The sequence below is a fragment of the Pleurodeles waltl genome, chromosome 7 (genome assembly GCF_031143425.1).
Source record: "Pleurodeles waltl isolate 20211129_DDA chromosome 7, aPleWal1.hap1.20221129, whole genome shotgun sequence".
In the NCBI taxonomy this organism is placed as follows: Eukaryota; Metazoa; Chordata; class Amphibia; order Caudata; family Salamandridae; genus Pleurodeles; species Pleurodeles waltl.
The window spans coordinates 448,093,401-448,112,341 of NC_090446.1; the positions used below are offsets into that span (position 1 = coordinate 448,093,401).

At 46.7% G+C, this 18,941-nt stretch overlaps 1 protein-coding gene across 1 annotated transcript in view; it reads right to left on the reverse strand.

The window, feature by feature from the left end:
- The window catches only part of LOC138304166 (eukaryotic translation initiation factor 3 subunit C-like), a 349,228-nt gene that overhangs the window by 50,960 nt on the left and 279,327 nt on the right, over positions 1-18,941 (reverse strand). The window contains exons 16-20 of the mRNA XM_069243993.1: positions 13,830-14,193; positions 11,798-11,957; positions 11,071-11,136; positions 10,408-10,495; positions 4,652-4,817 (exon numbers count right to left, since the gene is read on the reverse strand). Coding sequence (XP_069100094.1) covers positions 4,652-4,817; positions 10,408-10,495; positions 11,071-11,136; positions 11,798-11,957; positions 13,830-14,193 — 844 coding nt within the window. The remainder of the gene's footprint in view (positions 1-4,651; positions 4,818-10,407; positions 10,496-11,070; positions 11,137-11,797; positions 11,958-13,829; positions 14,194-18,941) is intronic.

Below are 18,941 nucleotides of genomic sequence, written 5' to 3' on the forward strand. Positions count from 1 at the left end.
TTTCTTTTCCACCCTTGGTGTTATTGCTCTACTCTTGACAGGCTCTTTGAAGATTTGCTTTGCGTGCCTTAACATTCCTGGGAGCATAGGCAGGCTCTGGTAGGTGCTATGGGTGGAGGAGAGGGTGTTGAAAAGGAAGTCATCCTCGACAGGTTCCGAGTGTAGCGACACGTTATGGAACTCTGCTGCCCTAGCTACCACCTGTGAATACGCTGTGCTGTTTTCTGGTGGTGAGGGCTTGGTAGGATACGCCTCCGGACTGTTGTCTGACACTGGGGCGTCGTATAGGTCCCAAGCGTCCTGGTCATCTTGGCTCATGGTGGTGTGAGCCGGTGAGTGTGACAGAGTCTGTGCCGGTGATATGTAAGTTACAGGTGGAGGAGAGGGTGGCGGAGTTACCTTCTTCACCACTTTAGTTTGTGGTGCTTGTTCCTGTATTTGGAACTCAAGTCTCCTTTTTCTCCTAATAGGGGGAAGGGTGCTGATCTTCCCTGTTCCACTCTGTATAAAGATCCGCTTTTGAGTGTGGTCTACTTCAGTGGACTGTAACTCTTCCTCGAATCTATGTTTGCGCAATTGAGAGGACAGTGATTGCTCCTCTGAATATGAGCTGGTTGTTGGCTCGGTTGCCGGTCGTTTCGGCACCGAAACTATGTCCTTACTCGTTTTCGGCTCCGAGGCGACTTTTCTCTTTTTTGGAGTCGAAACTTCTCGGCGTCGATCCTCCTCGGTGCCGCTGTCTCTGCGTCGAGCAGCTTCGGCTCCGATGTCTCGGCGTCGATCTTTGTCGGCAGCACTTTCTCGGTCCCGAGATTGCTGCGTGCCTGTGTCTCGACCCGAGTCGGACGATCTCGGCACTAGTTCGGCCTTTTTCGGTGCCGATGGGCGGTCACCGACTTTATGGGTTGAGCCATGGCCTGTTGGCAGTGGCGTCCCCTGAGCCTGGTCTGTTTTCTTGTGTGCTGGCTTCGACGTCTTACTCACTGTTTCGTGGACGTCGAATTCCTCCGAGTCCGATTCATGGATAGAGAAGGCTTCCTCTTCTTCTCCTTGTTCCTCGAACTCTCGGTGTCCTGTCGGCGTGGACGCCATCTGTAATCTTCTGGCTCGCCGGTCACGGAGCGTTTTTCGGGATCGAAACGCACGACAGGCCTCACAAGTTTCTTCCTTGTGCTCGGGCGACAGGCACAGGTTACAGACCAAATGTTGGTCTGTATATGGGTATTTGTTGTGGCATTTAGGGCAGAATCGGAACGGGGTCCGTTCCATCAGCCTCGATGTTACACGCGGTCGGGCCGACCAGGCCCCGACGGGGGATCGAAATTACCCCGAAGGGCTACCGGAGCTCTTCACGATTCGATGTCGATTCTATCGAATCCGATCCCGAACGCAACAATACCGACCTAATTTTCCGAATTTCTAACTATCTTTCCGTTCCGAACCCGGACCGAAAAGGAACACGTCCGAACCCGATGGCGGAAAGAAAACAATCGAAGATGGAGTCGACGCCCATGCGCAATGGAAGCAAAGGAGGAGGAGTCCCTCGGTCTCGTGACTCGAAAGACTTCTTCGAAGAAAAACAACTTGTAACACTCCGACCCAACACCAGATGGCGGGCTATGCACAACATGTGTATCTGCAGGTACACATGCCATTGAACATACATTTTCTATATAGAAACCTATTGGCCTGGAGTTAAGTCTGAGTGTGTGTTCTCATTCATTGCCTGTGTGTGTACATCAAATGCTTAACACTACCCTCTGATAAGCCTACTGCTCTACCACACTACCACAAAATAGAGCATTAGTATTATCTAATTTTGCCACTATCAACCTCTAAGGAGAACCCTTGGACTCTGTGCACACTATCTCTCACTTTGAGATAGTATATACAGAGACAACTTCCTACATAAGGCATCAGCAATAGACTGGGGTGAAGATGGTGGCGGAAGTGGAGGTGGCAGTGGAGGTGGTGAGGGAGTGGAAGAGGTAAAGGACAGGTGGCTTTGTCCATTTTCTTCCTTTTAGTGGAGCAGGGGAATCCAGGGCCTCTTCAAAAGACAGCTGTCTTTTTGAAGTTGGTGGTAAAGCAGGCAGCGGTTTGGCTAAAATACACCTGGTCTTTGGTTGCATTTGTTGCTGCTGTATGGCCAATTTGTCCTGAAATTTATGGAAAATGGGCTCAACGGGTGCCTCCATGGTCTTTTTTTTGGGGGGGATTTGACCTGGTAGATTTCAGCTCCGAGCTGAATTTTTGCATCAGCGATGAACTTGCACTCAGATCAGAGGCTGTGATTGGTGCATTCGGCCCAGCACTGATGGGTGAGTAGGTGTAGAGGTTGTCGGTACCAAAGGTTTCGGGTTGGAGATATGTTTTGGCACCAAGCCTGAGGGCAGGGTGTCCGAAGATGCTTCTTGATGCCAACCATGGCATACAGGCAGTGGTGGACCAGAGGCCTCTTGTTCTGGAGGTGTTTGTCTTTTGGAATGTTCAACTCGAGGCTGAGGGACCGGGAGTACAGTACTCACTGAGCGAGTCTCCATAGTGACAATGGTGATCTCAAATTCAAACTCTGGGTCAGATTCAGAACTGGCTTAGACTGAAAATGCAGCTTCTTCTGCAACAGAGGTCTGTGGATGTTGTCTGTCACCAACATCTCGATGCCCGAAGAGGTTGGGAGTGTCTTCAGTGATTTTCCGTTGCATTTCGGGCTGGCGGGCTCAATCGTCTGAGTCTTTTTTGAGCAGAATGCACGACAAGCCTTGCAATCTGCCTACCTGTGGTCCAGCGACAGACAAGTTATAGACTAATGGGAGTCTGTCCGTGGGTATTTGGAGTGACAACACAGGCAGAAACAGAATGACATCCATTCCAATAGCAGGAGGGGCGTGACAGTTCTACCCTGATGCACAGATGGGAGAAAGGCGATCAATAACAATACTGATGTAAGTAGATTTGGGACTGAAATGAGATCAGACGACAGTCTTGCCCCCGAAGCGCAAGCCCACATGTCCGAACTAGACTTGGAGAGAAAACAATCTAACAATGGAGTCAATGCTATGTGCAGTATCACCAAGAAGGAGGCGTCACTACCTCATGACTCGAAAGACTTTCTTCAAAGAAAAACAACCTACACACATCCAGACCCAACACTATATGGCAGGAGTATATGCATCTACAGGGACATATGCCTCGAAATAGTTACATGAGATTTTTTATTATTGCACCTGGTTACAGGAAAATTTAGAATGGGCTGCGTAGCGGACAACACATTTCCAACAGTTGTCAATTGTGCGGTTATAAATGACAATGCCAGTAGTGCTGGTTATAATACACTTGTATCTTTGAATGCAAGGTTACAGTATTGTCTGCACAGACGGTTTCTAGCCTCATATAAACTTCTGGAAAGATCACTTTGGTTTGTTTTGCTATCCGGAGCTCTCTTGCCAGCTGAAGCCCAAGATGCATTCAGCCACATTAATATCCATATACTAAATACATTTTAAAATGCACTCCCTGTTTCTAGTAGGTCGCCTTTTTCATTTGCAGTTCAGAGTTGCTTACTGTCATGCCACTAATACAACTGTCCACAAATAAGTGTCTGCAGCTTCCCAAACTGACCAAATGTCAGATTGGGAGCAGCCTGATGAATACCTTAGACAAGTCATATAGCTGAATAGATAACTCATTCATGACCTACCAAACCTCAACGTACTTCTCACTGTCAAAGACATCAATGATGGAAAAGACAGAATGGCCTTACTGTAAAAAGGAATCCTCCCTGGGGTTGGGCAAAGCATGGCTTTTGGTCTACGAGAGGCTCTAAAAATTGTATAATCTAATTATGCCTCTAATTGGACAGCATTCACCACACTATATATGGGCTCTAGTGTCGTGCAAGTGCACGGTAAAACTTCTGCTGTTGTGGGGCTAGGGCTTCTAGTAGCCAATAATTTGGGTAAACATGGACCCCTAGTCACCTGAAGTGGGATGTAGTCTATGGGACAAAAATATATTCCAAATGATAAAACTTTCAATTGTCATTGCTTTAACTGATCGAAAATTGAAGGTACTGTCCCAAATCCGGTGATGTAATATTAAAGTACTGATGCTTCAGGTAAATGGGAGCCACGTAATCCCTTGTGGTGCTATCATTCTTTAGGACTATGAAATAAACAGAAAATACCACTTCCCAAGTGCATCAGTTCTTAAGATTTGCACTTCATCAGCTTTACCTCTGCACTGTATTCCCATGATCAACCTTGCTCCCACCCACACTGGGACTTATGCCTCTGCAGAGTTAAAAAAAAAAAAAAAGAAAAAAAAAAAAAAAAAAAAAGGGAAGAGTGTTTTGGATTTGTGACACGTGACCTAGTTATGAACACTCATTCAAGTTAATTTCTATCTATGTTTTTTTAAAATTCATGAATATATTTTTTGAGTTCAAAACTGCAAAAGCAATAAAGTATTATACTGCTCACAAGCCCTCATCTCAATTTTCTTGCTCATAAGAATTTTAACTTGGACAATTTCAATAGTTTTATTTACAAAACATATTTGTCTTTCAGACCCAACCACTAAATGGCATGCAAAAGAAATGCATTTATGTATTCATAATGTGAAGATTATCCTGCCCTGCTTACAGACTCACCTCTGTTGAAATAGCCCCCATATTGCCCTTGTTTGTGGTCAAAAATGCGTTCATTATTTTCCACCAGGTTTCCTAGCTTCTCTGCGAGCTGCAGAGCTGTGTTCTGCAGGGACGTCGGTTCCGTACGATGCATCACCACCGTTGCCGTCGGCTGGTCCAAGGATGCCTAAGTAGAAAGAGACAATAACTTAGTAGATGATGGGAAAAAAGTAATTAAGCACAAAACTTTGCTTACCTATGGTTTCAAACAGGATTTGATAAATCATGCGAAACCTTATCCAACATTTTCTCCTCCTGGACCTGAATATAACACACACAGTATTTTTTGCGCTAACAACAAAGCAATACACACATCATGGATGTAGAAAAGTGCCCCTATCTGAAATGGTTGCCCCCACTTTTTGCCTGGTATTTGTTGCAATTTTGACTGAAAGTGCACTGGGTTTCTGCTAACTAGGTCCCCCCAGTACCAGATCCCTTTCCCTAAAACTGTGCAATTTTTCCCCAATTGGCCATACATTTGGCACCCCTGTAAGTCCCTAGTAAATTGTGCCTGTGGTACCTAGGGCATGGGTACCAAAGAGTCCCTAAGGGATGCAGCATGTATTGAGCCACCCTCAGTGACACCTCACTTAGCACAGGCAGTGTCTCACTGCATGCTGCATGTCTTGGTGCAGCTAAAAGTTAAAACACGACATGGCACTGTGTGTGCCATGTCCCCTAACGCTACATGCACCATATGCAAGTCACTACTCCAGCACGCCTTACATCCCTAAGGTAAGCTGCATTGTATTACATGTGAGGATGTGTCTGCAAGAGCAGATGGGCCCCTGCTATGTCTTTGTCGATTCTCAGGTATAGTGAGAGAACAGGGAAGCCATTTTAGGTCATGTGCTGGACACTGGTCAGAATGTGTTCCCTAGCTACATGATGGCTTCACTGAAAATAGGGATGTTTGGTATCAAACATTTCTTAGTAATAAACCTTCAATGATGCCAGTAATGGATTTATTAATACATGCACCCAGAGTGCACCTTAGAGGTGCCCCTGAAAACCTACTCTCACTGCCTGTGTGTTGGCGGACTAGATTTAATTAGCCTGTCACCAAAAGACAGGATTCTGACCCCCAAGGGTGAAATCCTTTGCTCTCGGGTGGACAGGAACAAAGCCTGCTCAGACAGGGGTGTTACCACACCCCTTCCAACAGGATGACCTGCAAATCTGCATTCCAATGCGGGGCTTTAAGGAAGCCCATCGCCCTTGTTATGCAGATCTGGCATCCCTCAGAAGGGAGATGCAGACTCCCCTGCCCCAGGGCCCATTTGGCACCAGGACAGGCAGGAAGGAAAATGTTACTTACCCAGTAGACATCTGTTTGTGGCATACAGTGCTGCAGATTCACATGCCTTGTATAAGCCTGCCGTCTAGTGTTGGCTTTGGAGTGTTACAAGTTGTTTTTGTTTGAAGAATCTTTTCAAATCACAGTATCGAGTGGTGACTCTTCTCGGTGATACTGCGCATGGGCATCGAGTCCTTTGTTAGATTGTTTTCCCACAGGCAGGTGAGGTAAGGCGTGTACACAGAGTAAAGAAAGAAAGAAGACTATGCAGTGTATTTACATATGTACAATATTTATACGACAATGCAACTACAACGGCCACAGGCATCCTTGGAAGAGGAGGGCAAGGGCGCATGTGAATCTACAGCACTGCATGCCACAAACAGATGTCTAATCTGTAAGTAACATTTTCTGTTCAATAGCATGTGTGGCTGTAGACACACATGCTTTGCATAGACCGTAAAGCAGTTGTGGTGCTTATGATTTGAAACAGGTCCAAGCCCTTCTTTTTGTGTCTGGAGGCTTAGTTTAGTTTCCAGGTCCTCAGAGACTTCAGATGCATTAGGAAGCATTTGATGCCGGACTTAGTGTTGTGCTTAACCAAACTCACGTGGGTCCATGACCAACATCGGCTGACTGCAAGTGCGTATAGCTTAAACGCTATAGTTTTATGAATAGACCTCTTTGTGCACCTGTAATTTTAAAAAAATTAGGTAAAACAACAAAAAGCTTGGAAGTGGAGCACCAGATCTCCGTAGAACAGCACTGAAAGAGATTGATGTTGGCGGTCAGGGGTGGCACCTAGATGTGGCTCCGTGTTGTTGCCTCCGGAGGATGGAGTGGGACATACAGCACCACATGCTGGCACACAAACAAATGAAGAGTTTCTAGATCCAGTTTGGCACCAGGGGAAATTTAAAAGAGTTTTGAATCTGCAGTTTGAAGTAACCATCTGAATCCAGGCTTTAACAGCAGGGTGTCACAGATCAAACCAGTTTAGACGGGTAAACATGACAATGTGTATTTTAAGTCACATGGATCTCAAAATAGGCTGCTGTTGCCTCAGAGAGAAGCAGCAGCAACACAGGAAGATTAGTTAAGTGCATTTACACCTGCTCTAATAAAGGGGTTAAACTGACAGTATCCCCATGCAGACTATGTAGCATAGGATTTATTGATGAGGGTCCCAAGCAGGAGTACTTTTGGGATGAGATGTCCACTATGGACATTTTGGAAAGGCTGCAAAGCCAGGCTAAATGAAAAGGAGCCACTAACTTGTTGGCTGGACAAACAAGCAGTTTTTTATGTAAGAAAGTCCTAAGTTGGCTACCTACACAATAGCACCCAGATCCCGTAACAGCATCTTCTAGAGGAAAACACTCACCCTCATTAGTTCAAATGCAGTTCATGCCCTCTCTGCAAGCACCTGACATAGCAGCATCAATGCCTTGTAATAGTACACTCTGATGGGAGCGCTCAAGCAGCACTTACATGTTCTGGCTGCACCCACTGCCCACACATCTCACACAACTATGCCCACTTACCATTATCTCACCTTCTACTGGACTCAGCAAGCACAAGTCTCTTGCAGGACACTGTAAGGAAATGCCTCCTTGGCATGGTTACCCCCTGACTTTTTGCCTTTGCTGATGCTATGTTTTAAATTGAAAGTGTGCTGAGGCCTGCTAACCAGGCCCCAGCACCAGTGTTCTTTCCCTAACCTGTACTTTTGATTCCACAATTGGCACACCCTGGCATCCAGGTAAGTCCCTTGTAACTGGTACCCCTGGTACCAAGGGCCCTGATGCCAGGGAAGGTCTCTAAGGGCTGCAGCATATCTTATGCCACCCTGGGGACCCCTCACTCTGCACAGACACCTGCTTGCCAGCTTGTGTGTGCTGGTGAGAACAAAACGAGTAAGTCGACATGTCACCCCCCTCAGGGTGCCATGCCAACCTCACACTGCCGATGCAGTATAGATAAGTCACCCCTCTAGTAGGCCTTACAGCCCTAAGGCAGGGTGCACTATACCATAGGTGAGGGCACCAGTGCATGAGCACTGTGCCCCTACAGTGTCTATGGTCTGGGAGTCTGTCAAACACGGACTCACAGCACCATAATGGCTACACTGAAAACTGGGAAGTTTGGTATCAAACTTCTCAGCACAATAAATGCACACTGATGCCAGTGTACATTTTATTGTGAAATACACCTTAGAGGTGCCCCCTGAAACCTTAACCGACTATCTGTGTAGGCTGACTGGTTCCAGCAGCCTGCCACAACCGAGACATGTTGCTGGCCCCATGGGGAGAGTGCCTTTGTCACTCTGAGGCCAGTAACAAAGCCTGCACTGGGTGGAGATGCTAACACCTCCCCCAGGCAGGAGCTGTAACACCTGGCGGTGAGCCTCAAAGGCTCACCCCTTTTGTTCCAGCACCGCAGGACACTCCAGCTAGTGGAGTTGCCCGCCCCCTCCGGCCACGGCCCCCACTTTTGGCAGCAAGGCCGAAAGAAATAATGAGAATAACAAGGAGGAGTCACTGGCCAGTCAGGACAGCCCCTAAGGTGTCCTGAGCTGAAGTGACTAACTTTTAGAAATCCTCCATCTTGCAGATGGAGGATTCCCCAATAGGATTAGGGATGTGACCCCCTCCCCTTGGGAGGAGGCACAAAGAGGGAGTACCCACCCTCAGGGCTAGTAGCCATTGGCTACTAACCCCCCAGACCTAAACACGCCCTTAAATTTAGTATTTAAGGGCTTCCCTGAACCTAAGAATTTAGATTCCTGCAACTTACAAGAAGAAGAGGACTGCTGAGCTGAAAGACCCCTGCAGAGGAAGAAAAGAAGACACCAACTGCTTTGGCCCCAGACCTACCGGCCTGTCTCCTGCCTTCCAAAGAAACCTGCTCCAGCGACGCTTTCCCAAGGACCAGCGACATCTGAATCCTCAGAGGACTGCCCTGCTTCAAGAAAGACTAGAAACTCCCGAGGACAGCTTCACTGCTCCAAAAGAACTGCAACTTTGTTACAGAGGAGCAGATTTAAAGACCCCTGCAAATCCCCGCAAGAAGCGTGAGACTTGCAACACTGCACCCGGCGACCCCGACTCAACTGGTGGAGAACCAACACCTCAGGGAGGACCCTCCGGCGACTCAGAGACCGTGAGTAACCAAAGTTGTCCCCCCTGAGCCCCCACAGCGACGCCTGCAGAGGGAATCCCGAGGCTCCCCCTGACCGCGACTGCCTGAACCTAAAGTCCCGAAGGCTGGAAAAGACCCTGCACCCGCAGCCCCCAGCACCTGAAGGAACGGAACTTCTGTGCAGGAGTGACCCCCAGGAGGCCCTCTCCCTTGCCCAGGTGGTGGCTACCCAGAGGAGCCCCCCCCTTGCCTGCCTGCACCGCTGAAGAGACCCCTTGATCTCCCATTGAAACCTACAGAGAACCCGACGCTTGTTTGCACACTGCACCCGGCCGCCCCGTGCTGCTGAGGGTGTACTTTCTGTGTGGACTTGTGTCCCCCCCCCCCCCGGTGCCCTACAAAAACCCCCTGGTCTGCCCTCCGAAGACGCGGGTACTTACCTGCTGGCAGACCGGAACCGGAGCACCCCCTTCTCTCCATTGAAGCCTATGTGTTTTGGGCACCTCTTTGACCTCTGCACCTGACCGGCCCTGAGCTGCTGGTGTGGTAACTTTGGGGTTGCTCTGAACCCCCAACGGTGGGCTACCTTGGACCCAAACCTGAGACTTGTAAGTGATTCACTTACCTGTTAAAACTAACAATAACTTACCTCCCCCAGGAACTGTGAAAATTGCACTGTGTCCACTTTTAAAACAGCTATTTGTGTTTTATGTGAAAAGTATATATGCTATTGTAATTATTCAAAGTTCCAAAAGTACTTACCTGCAATACCTTTCAAATGAGATATTACATGTAGAATTTGAACCTGTGGATCTCAAAATAAACTAAGAAAAGATATTTTTCTATAACAAAAACCTATTGGCCTGGAATTGTCTCTGAGTGTGTGTTCCTCATTTATTGCCTGTGTGTATGTACAACAAATGCTTAACACTACTCCTTTGATAAGCCTACTGCTCGACCACACTACCACAAAATAGAGCATTAGTATTATCTCTTTTTGCCACTATCTTACCTCTAAGGGGAACCCTTGGACTCTGTGCATACTATTCCTCACTATGAAATAGTGCATACAGAGCCAACTTCCTACAGACACCAACAAAGCAACATACTTCTCTTAAATAAACCTTTTTTCTGGGAATTATTCAGTGGTGTACACTTGCACGTATGTCCACTTGCATGGCACTTCCCACTTAAGTACTCTAAAGGAATACTATATCTGTGAACCCTACAGAGCTGCAAAAATGCTTTGAGTAAACTAGTCCTAGCTGTGGCTCACCATGAGCTCTTCGCTGAAGGTCATCTTGCTGATAATGCTGTGAACGGTGGGAAGGTCCAGCTGGAACATATCAGCCAAGATTTCCATTCTATGAAGAAAATGGGAGGTAGAGTTATTACCATGACATGTATGGGAAAGGGGAACAGAATAAAAAAAAATAACAGTCACCAAAAACCTCTCATTTATGATTCGGTCTTGACTGAACATCTTACTCTCAGCCACAGTGAAATTGATATTTCCACATAGTGTGTGGGGCCAAATAAGGACACAGACTGATGAGCAGGGCTTGTATCATTATGTAGAGGTACCAAAAAACAGAAATGTACAATAGTGCAAATAAAGGCTTTTTACTGAACATTAAAGAAGTTGCCCCCTCTGCCCCACCTTCAGGAGTATGTAGATTAAAGTTTAGGGATGGAAAGCTTGGAATTAAGTACTTTGTAGACAGCAATGCCACAAGTCTAGTCTGCTTTATTAACTCAGCGCAGGGTCCAGCTGTACTTAGGCATTCCACTGAAATCTGACTTCAGGCTCTGCAAATCCTTAATAAGAATTCTGGGGTGTGGAAGTGGACGGGCAAGTTACAGGTAAGAAAGCAGGGAAAACAGGGTCAGTAAGGTAGGGGTGGGGCTGAGGAGGCTTGCGGGAGGATGTGGGTCTCACCGGATGGAGTCATAGATGCTGCTGTAGGTGAATAAATAGGTGCGGAGAGACTCCTCCTGGATCTTTCTGAAATGGGAAGAGAAAGAAATACAATGCATTAAACAGCTGCCATTTTTAACCCTCTCTCTAGGCACCAGTCACATTCTCCATCATCTGCTCCACAGGCGCAAGCGAGCTACATCTTTGTCAGTTTTACAAACTGCAAAACACATCCATTCTTCTGCTTCTCTCCCTCTTCTATAACTATCTCCATCACATTAAGAAAACTTGCCCAGACCTTGGCCCGAATACAGAAGAACCTCTTTCTATGCAACCACTACACTCATCCATGAGTAATAGAGGCTTTTTCACCCTATTGAAAAAACAAAACAAAAAAAATTAAAAAAAATCCCTCCCTCACAACCAACTCTGCCTCAACCGAGTGGCTCCAGCAAACTCCCTTTATTAGAACAAAGTCATCGCCACCTAATAACTTGGGACCCTTGCGAACCCAAAAAAGTGGCCTACACAGTCTGCCTTGGAGATCATCCTTCTTCCCTAGAAAACATGTATTTACCCCGAAACCGTCTTGCTCCCACCCTCACTCCCAAATTGCCATCACATGACCATCAAGCTCTGCATTGTCTGACGCTATGCACAACCATAACCCATTGTGGCAAAATCGAAAACATCACAAATGCCATCCATCATGGGGCTCAATGCCCTCTTAATGCCACACCCGACTCACCTGACCAGCAAGTCACGCACTTTGTCGGCCTCAGGGAAGAGATCCCACACTTTTGCATTCATTTTCTCATTGATGATGAAAGTCCGGCAAGTCTTCCAATCACCCATCTTCATGGCCTTTGAGGCAGCAACCACATGCTCGCGCATGCTCTCTGGAGGACCTAGAGTAAAAAATGGAGTCAAGAGAGTGGAGTTTATTTAGGCAGAGGGCTATACAGATTTATGAAATTTTTTAAAACAGGTTTAGGACAGTAGCATAAAACTATTTTATAAAATGTAATACTCCCAATTTAGATCACAATCATGTACTCAAATTAATTATTCACTTCCAAATATTATGTTTTTTTATTTCTGTTGTATTAGTCATTATCTAGTGTTTATCCAAACTATTCTTATTTCATTTGCCTATAACCCAAGCAAGCAACAACAGAATAAGGGAGGGAGTTTTGAAACAACAACTGGAGACGAGAAATCTGAATATTTTGCAGAATGAGGTCATCAATGTCATTTAGTCTGAAGACAGCGAACTGGTCAAATGCCACCTATTAGAAATGTTTTTTGCTGACCTCTAATCAGATATCTTGCAGACTATCACAGTAACCATTTTCTCAGGTAACACCTGTAACTTTGTTATAAAAAGCATGGGTAAAATGTCCTGGAGTGATTTTGAACCTCTCTGGAAAGTTTTCCAGGCCACGTATTGCGCCAACGCAGTGACTGCATGTCACCACCAAACTTCTGTGCTAGTGACTGAGCTCTCACTTTCATGATCCACTAGCAAGCAGATATTCAAATCAGGGTTTATAAAGCACAGCTACTCACTCGTTAGGGTCTCAAGGCGCTAAGGGGTTTGTCCTCTGAATTTCAGTTAAAGAGCCAGGTCCTACGGTCCTTCCTAAATTGAGGCAGCGATGGTGTCTGCCCGAGGTGCAGGGGCAGGGTGTTCCAGCTCTTTGCCGCAAGGTAAGCAAAGGATCTTCCTCTAGCCAAGGTCTTCCGTATGCGGGCTATAGAGGCTAGTGCTTGTTGAGCAGAGTGGTCTGGTGGGGGGAGTAGGTGGTGATGCGGTGGTTGAGGTAGGCAGGTCCTAGGTCAATGAGGCCCTTGGAAGCATAAACAAGGAATTTGAAAATTATTCGTTTCTCAATAGGAAGCCAATGAAGGTCTCTTAGGAGCTTGGAGATGTGTTTGCGGTGGGGATTGCCCAGGATGAGTCTGGCAGAGGCGTTTTGGATGTGCTGTAGTTTCTTCAGGTTCTTCTGGGTGGTACCGGCGCAGAGGGTGTTGCCATAGTCGAGTCTGCTGATAACCAGGGCATGGGTTATGGTTCTGCAGCAGCCCTTTGGGATCCATTTGCAGATCTTCTGAGGAAGGTTTCATTCTGTTGTAAGGTACATTTAAAATTGCACATAGCAAAACTAATACAATAATGTTACTATCAGGTTTATTTATATCAAATAAAACCTTTTATTGTGGCTTCTGATTTCCACTTATATCACCATGCTTTAGTAAACTCTGCACTGGACAGCGGTTCAAGCTTGTACCAAACTTCCTCCTTTAAAATCAATTTTATGTCCAGCATCGCGATTTGAAAAGATGGAAAGATGCTTCATCACATTCCCCAAATTCTGTTTTCACTGACCTCTCACTTTTGTATTGAATTTAAATAGGCCTGATATGCAGTGAGGGAGGATTGAAAGTCTTTCCGAATTTGTTTTTGGGATTGAGATTCTCAATACGAGAGCAAAATATGTCAGTAGGAATTTCTCATCCCACCTCACGCTTGTGGAGTGCCCTCCTCTTGTTATCTGAACAATCCTTGTTGTCCTGGAAACTTTTCCTGGATTGTGGAGTTTAATTGAGGTATTTCTGTACACTGCTTAATTTGAGTTAGTTTCTGGAGTAATGAAACTGCAGCTTCTTTTAGGGTTTCATTTAAAGTGTTTAGATTTTGTCCAATTTATGCATCATTTAGCAGCAGCTCAATCTCCCGCCTCCCACCACTTAAACAAGATTAGGAAAAGCTCTGTTACCTAATAACGGCTGCCGTTCTCCCACTCGCAGTTGGTGATGGAACTGCTTGCTGATCATGCGACGACGGGCATCAAACTCATGCGCGGCCATGTAGGGGATTTCAAGCAGCATGGCAGACACCAAGTAGACACACTCAAGCAGCTCCAAGTTGATATGCATGTGGAAGGGCACCTGCCTCCTCTTTTCAATCTTTTCCTGCTCCTGGTTGCGCTCCTGCATGCTACGCATCAACAGGCCCTGGCCAAGGAGCTCCTTAGCTCGACCACTGGACTGGATATCCAGCAGAGCATTGTGAGCATCACGGATCATGCCTTGACGGAAGGCACAGATGCCTAGTTGCACCATGGTGCGATTGTACAGTATCTAAAGAGAAAAGAAGCAGAGATATGGTGAGGGAAGAGTCACAGATAAACCATTTTTAGACAGCTACTTTTAGCCAGTCCATCTTGACCACCTTCGTTTTAAAAAGGCCACCTTCTCTAGAGGAGTAAGTAACACAAGGATCCTATCTCTGTTTCCAAAGCCATTTTGCAAAAAAAATACCTAACCCACATATTCAAGATTTTTTATGGATCAGGAAGTACTTATGTAAGCCATAGAAGATGATGGATATGTATACATTAACTTTACCCAGGACTACACAACATCGCCAGCACTACAGACAGTCCAAAGCAAGATCGAAACATGGATTGGAGAAAACACCCTTTGTAGGAAGTTGGCTCTGTATGCACTATTTCAAAGTAAGGAATAGTATGCACAGAGTCCAAGGGTTCCCCTTAGAGGTAAGATAGTGGCAAAAAGAGATAATTCTAATGCTCTATTTTGTGGTAGTGTGGTCGAGCAGTAGGCTTATCAAAGGAGTAGTGTTAAGCATTTGTTGTACATACACAAGCAATAAATGTTGACCACACACTCAAAGACAATTCCAGGCTGTAAGGAAATGCCTCCTTGGCATGGTTGCCCCCTGACTTTTTGCCTTTGCTGATGCTATGTTTACAATTGAAAGTGTGCTGAGGCCTGCTAACCAGGCCCCAGCACCAGTGTTCTTTCCCTAACCTGTACTTTTGTATCCACAATTGGCAGACCCTGGCATCCAGATAAGTCCCTTGTAACTGGTACTTCTAGTGCCAAGGGCCCTGATGCCAAGGAAGGTCTCTAAGGGCTGCAGCATGTCTTATGCCACCCTGGAGACCCCTCACTCAGCACAGACACCCTGCTTGCCAGCTTGTGTGTGCTAGTGAGGACAAAACGAGTAAGTCGACATGGCACTCCCCTCAGGGTGCCATGCCAGCCTCTCACTGCCTATGCAGTATAGGTAAGACACCCCTCTAGCAGGCCTTACAGCCCTAAGGCAGGGTGCACTATACCATAGGTGAGGGTACCAGTGCATGAGCATGGTACCCCTGCAGTGTCTAAACAAAACCTTAGACATTGTAAGTGCAGGGTAGCCATAAGAGTATATGGTCTGGGAGTTTGTCAAACACGAACTCCACAGCACCATAATGGCTACACTGAAAACTGGGAAGTTTGGTATCAAACTTCTCAGCACAATAAATGCACACTGATGCCAGTGTACATTTTATTGTAAAATACACCCCAGAGGGCACCTTAGAGGTGCCCCCTGAAACTTAACCAACTATCTGTGTAGGCTGACTAGTTTTAGCAGCCTGCCACAAACCGAGACATGTTGCTGGCCCCATGGGGAGAGTGCCTTTGTCACTCTGAGGCCAGTAACAAAGCCTGCACTGGGTGGAGATGCTAACACCTCCCCCAGGCAGGAATTGTCACACCTGGCGGTGAGCCTCAAAGGGTCACCTCCTTTGTGCCAACCCAGCAGGACACTCCAGCTAGTGGAGTTGCCCGCCCCCTCCGGCCAGGCCCCACTTTTTGGCGGCAAGGCCGGAGAAAATAATGAGAAAAACAAGGAGGAGTCACTGGCCAGTCAGGACAGCCCCTAAGGTGTCCTGAGCTGAAGTGACTCTAACTTTTAGAAATCCTCCATCTTGCAGATGGAGGATTCCCCCAATAGGGTTAGGATTGTGACCCCCTCCCCTTGGGAGGAGGCACAAAGAGGGTGTACCCACCCTCAGGGCTAGTAGCCATTGGCTACTAACCCCCCAGACCTAAACACGCCCTTAAATTTAGTATTTAAGGGCTACCCTGAACCCTAGAAAATTAGATTCCTGCAACTACAAGAAGAAGGACTGCCCAGCTGAAAACCCCTGCAGCGGAAGACCAGAAGACGACAACTGCCTTGGCTCCAGAAACTCACCGGCCTGTCTCCTGCCTTCCAAAGATCCTGCTCCAGCGACGCCTTCCAAAGGGACCAGCGACCTCGACATCCTCTGAGGACTGCCCCTGCTTCGAAAAGACAAGAAACTCCCGAGGACAGCGGACCTGCTCCAAGAAAAGCTGCAACTTTGTTTCCAGCAGCTTTAAAGAACCCTGCAAGCTCCCCGCAAGAAGCGTGAGACTTGCAACACTGCACCCGGCGACCCCGACTCGGCTGGTGGCGATCCAACACCTCAGGAGGGACCCCAGGACTACTCTGATACTGTGAGTACCAAAACCTGTCCCCCCTGAGCCCCCACAGCGCCGCCTGCAGAGGGAATCCCGAGGCTTCCCCTGACCGCGACTCTTTGAACCTAAAGTCCCGACGCCTGGGAGAGACCCTGCACCCGCAGCCCCCAGGACCTGAAGGACCGGACTTTCACTGGAGGAGTGACCCCCAGGAGTCCCTCTCCCTTGACCAAGTGGAGGTTTCCCCGAGGAACCCCCCCCTTGCCTGCCTGCAGCGCTGAAGAGATCCCTAGATCACCCATTGACTTCCATTACAAACCCGACGCTTGTTTCTACACTGCACCCGGCCGCCCCCGCGCTGCTGAGGGTGAAATTTCTGTGTGGGCTTGTGTCCCCTCCGGTGCCCTACAAAACCCCCCTGGTCTGCCCTCCGAAGGCGCGGGTACTTACCTGCAAGCAGACCGGAACCGGGGCACCCCCTTCTCTCCATTCTAGCCTATGTGTTTTGGGCACCGCTTTGAACTCTGCACCTGACCGGCCCTGAGCTGCTGGTGTGGTGACTTTGGGGTTGCTCTGAACCCCCAACGGTGGGCTACCTTGGACCAAGAACTAAGCCCTGTAAGTGTCTTACTTACCTGGTTAACCTAACAAATACTTACCTCCCCTAGGAACTGTGAAAATTGCACTAAGTGTCCACTTTTAAAACAGCTATTGGTGAATAACTTGAAAAGTATACATGCAATTTTGATGATTTGAAGTTCCTAAAGTACTTACCTGCAATACCTTTCGAATGAGATATTACATGTAGAATTTGAACCTGTGGTTCTTAAAATAAACTAAGAAAAGATATTTTTCTATACAAAACCTATTGGCTGGATTTGTCTCTGAGTGTGTGTACCTCATTTATTGTCTATGTGTATGTACAACAAATGCTTAACACTACTCCTTGGATAAGCCTACTGCTCGACCACACTACCACAAAATAGAGCATTAGTATTATCTCTTTTTACCACTATTTTACCTCTAAGGGGAACCCTTGGACTCTGTGCATGCTATTCCTTACTTTGAAATAGCACATACAGAGCCAACTTCCTACATTGGTGGATCAGCGGTGGGGTACAAGACTTTGCATTTGCTGGGCTACTCAGCCAATACCTGATCACACGACAAATTCCAAAATTGTCATTAGAAATTGATTTTTGCAATTTGAAAAGTTTTCTAAATTCTTAAAAGACCTGCTAGGGCCTTGTGTTAGATCCTGTTTAGCATTTCTTTTAGAGTTTAAAAGTTTGTAAAAGTTTGAATTAGATTCTAGAACCAGTTGTAGATTCTTAAAAAGTATTCCAACTTTTAGAAGCAAAATGTCTAGCACAGATGTGACTGTGGTGGAACTCGACACCACACCTTACCTCCATCTTAAGATGAGGGAGCTAAGGTCACTCTGTAAAATAAAGAAAATAACAATGGGCCCCAAACCTACCAAAATACAGCTCCAGGAGCTTTTGGCAGAGTTTGAAAAGGCCAACCCCTCTGAGGGTGGCAACTCAGAGGAAGAGGATAGTGACTTGGAGGACAATTCCCCCCTACCAGTCCTATCTAAGGAGAACAGGGTCCCTCAAACCCTGACTCCAAAAATAATAGTCAGAGATGCTGGTTCCCTCACAGGAGAGACCAACACCTCTGAAATCACTGAGGATAGCCCCAGTGAAGAGGACATCCAGTTAGCCAGGATGGCCAAAAGATTGGCTTTGGAAAGACAGATCCTAGCCATAGAGAGGGAAAGACAAGAGATGGGCCTAGGACCCATCAATGGTGGCAGCAACATAAATAGGGTCAGAGATTCTCCTGACATGTTGAAAATCCCTAAAGGGATTGTAACTAAATATGAAGATGGTGATGACATCACCAAATGGTTCACAGCTTTTGAGAGGGCTTGTGTAACCAGAAAAGTGAACAGATCTCACTGGGGTGCTCTCCTTTGGGAAATGTTCACAGGAAAGTGTAGGGATAGACTCCTCACACTCTCTGGACAAGATGCAGAATCTTATGACCTCATGAAGGGTACCCTGATTGAGGGCTTTGGATTCTCCACTGAGGAGTATAGGATTAGATTCAGGGGGGCTCAAAAATCCTCGAGCCAGACCTGGGTTGACTTTGTTGACTACTCAGTGAAAACACTAGATGGTTGGATTCAAGGCAGTGGTGTAAGTAATTATGATGGGCTGTACAATTTATTTGTGAAAGAACACCTGTTAAGTAATTGTTTCAATGATAAACTGCATCAGCATCTGGTAGACCTAGGACCAATTTCTCCCCAAGAATTGGGAAAGAAGGCGGACCATTGGGTCAAGACAAGGGTGTCCAAGACTTCAACAGGGGGTGACCAAAAGAAAGGGGTCACAAAGACTCCCCAGGGGAAGGGTGATGAGACAACCAAAACTAAAAATAGTAAAGAGTCTTCTACAGGCCCCCAAAAACCTGCACAGGAGGGTGGGCCCAGAGCCTCTTCACAAAACAATGGGTACAAGGGTAAAAACTTTGATCCCAAAAAGGCCTGGTGTCATAGCTGTAAACAGCATGGACACCAAACT